Consider the following 2,272-nt stretch of genomic DNA (forward strand, 5'->3'; position numbering starts at 1 on the left):
CTTGACTGATTATAATATTCAAAAATTATTTTTCTAGTCATAGTTATACCTCGTAAACCTTTGAAATAGGCCCGTAACCAGACTTGAAGCAAGTAATATATCTGGAGGGACAAGTAATATATCCAGAGATGCAAGTAATATATCCGGAGGGGCAAGGTGTATGTTGCAGTAATTGGTCGGTTGTCAAAACTTTTTCCGCCCCCTCCCATTAGCCTCATTAGCTAAGGGCCTGTTTAAAATTTTTGGTAGGCCTCGCATGCCTTTAAAACTACGATTAGCAATACACAAGTTTGGGTATACTCTTAATAAATATTTATATCAAGATAAGTTTGTTGGATCTTGCATTAATCCGTACGAAATATCGCTTCTAATTTTTGACTGAATATTTTCACAGTGACAGTTTTCTGTGGTCAAAATTTAACTTACTTTACCTGTGGTTTTTCATTGGTTTTGACGAATATTTTACCATAATCTGTGTTAAACGCTCGGGCAATATTAACATGACCTCCAGAGAAGGAGCCCAAACTTTCCAATTTACTCGTTTTTAATTTTTTTTTTAATAATTCTTCCATCTTTTGTTAACTTTCGGTTAACTTTCACTGGATCAAACCTGATAATACAAACGGAAAGTAAGAAGTTGTAAACTTTATTTAAACTGCATCCAAAGCCCCGTTTCTTAAATAAGTCTTAAAGAAATTTGTCAAAAATGTGAAAATTGTTAAATCGAGGGTTTTCAATCTAGGGGTTAATGTTTTTATTTTAGCGGTAATGAGACGCTTTGTCTCAAAATCACAGTTCACAATTTTCTCCTCAATTCTTAAAAAAGTGTATTGAAGATTGAATTAAAAACTATTAGAGCATGTGGCTATATCATGTATTTTATCACCATATAACGTTACATCTATATTGACATTTATTATAGCATATAATAGATAGGCCTAGACCTACATGTATTTCAAAATATACCACGTGAATTGAAGCATACACACTCTTTAAAGTAATACACACTCTTTAAGGCATAGTCGTTTTGCTTTCCATTCACTCGAGCAATCCTTAAGTAGGAATCCCAAAGCAGTGGCTCCACTACCACAGGAGCTGGTTGAACCTAGTCCACGGGTCTCCCATCTTTACGGTCTCCCATCTTTAAAGAGCATGTTTAAATAAAGAATTATCTGGGTAAGGGGTCCCAAGTCCACGGGCCCCAACTCATCTTGTTGACACTGTGCCAAGGAATACTTCATGAATGCTAAATATTTCTCATTTACGTCGACATTTTGCCAGTAGCTCAACTAGACGAGTGGCCCGTGAGTTGGGGCCTCTCCCCCGGAGATATGCTATAGAATAGTGGGGGCTATGGTAGTCACATCACACTTCTTACTAAAAACTTGCATTATCATATTCCTTTCCCTTCCTTCAGCACATTTCCATTCGATTTTTAAGTATTAAAATAGCATGTCCGGTAAAACCAGTTTTTAATCAATAGAGTTGTCTGTCCTATCTATATTTAACTCGGCTTTGACTAAATGGTGGGTAGGTCATAAGAAAAGAAAACTAAGCGATATATAAGTGTATACTATACTCACCTCCTCCACTGCTTATGTTATGCACCTTCAATGATGACTATGAAAGGGTGTCGATACTCTCCGGATTCATAAACGACTACCCCGGTTGAAGGTCATGTTTAGGGCAGACTAAGAGGGTTTCCAAGAACTAAGTAAGTTTTCAATGAACAGTTGAATAATTATAAGATATCTAATCGATATTCAAAATTCAAGTGAAGAATAAATATCGGTTAAAATAAACATGTTAAAGCATGTCTTAGGTTTTGTCCTTCTACAAATCCGTAGGTTAAGCTGTATTATGTACCAGTTGTGGCACAGGGTCACAGGGGCGTTGCAGAATATAATATACGGAAATTTGGCTTTTGTCATGGTGAAAATTCTCAAAAAAAACTGGCCATCAAGAGCAAATCTGTAGGCAGGTTTCTATCCAGCTGTCAACAATAACTATCAAAGACTATTTAAGAGTCACCAAGTTCCTTGCTAGCTGACAACTGTCAACAATAACTATCAAAGACTATGTAAGAGTCACCAAGTTCCTTGCTAGCTGACAACTGTCAACAATAACTATCAAAGACTATTTAAGAGTCACCAAGTTTCTTGCTAGCTGACAAGTGTCAACAATAACTATCAAAGACTATGTTAAAGAGTCACCAAGTTCCTTGCTAGCTGACAACTGTCAACAATAACTATCAGAGACTATGTAAGAGTCA

General features: G+C 36.3%; 1 protein-coding gene across 1 annotated transcript in view; it reads right to left on the minus strand.

The window, feature by feature from the left end:
- Positions 1-572, minus strand: part of LOTGIDRAFT_146827 (hypothetical protein) — a gene marked incomplete at both ends in the record, with an annotated part of 7,657 nt that extends 7,085 nt beyond the window's left edge. Inside the window, 2 exons of the mRNA XM_009047959.1 lie at positions 84-221; positions 432-572. Coding sequence (XP_009046207.1) covers positions 84-221; positions 432-572 — 279 coding nt within the window. The remainder of the gene's footprint in view (positions 1-83; positions 222-431) is intronic.
- Between the last annotated feature and the right edge of the window lie 1,700 nt (positions 573-2,272).

This window comes from Lottia gigantea (genome assembly GCF_000327385.1).
Source record: "Lottia gigantea unplaced genomic scaffold LOTGIsca_1194, whole genome shotgun sequence".
NCBI classification, from domain to species: Eukaryota; Metazoa; Mollusca; class Gastropoda; family Lottiidae; genus Lottia; species Lottia gigantea.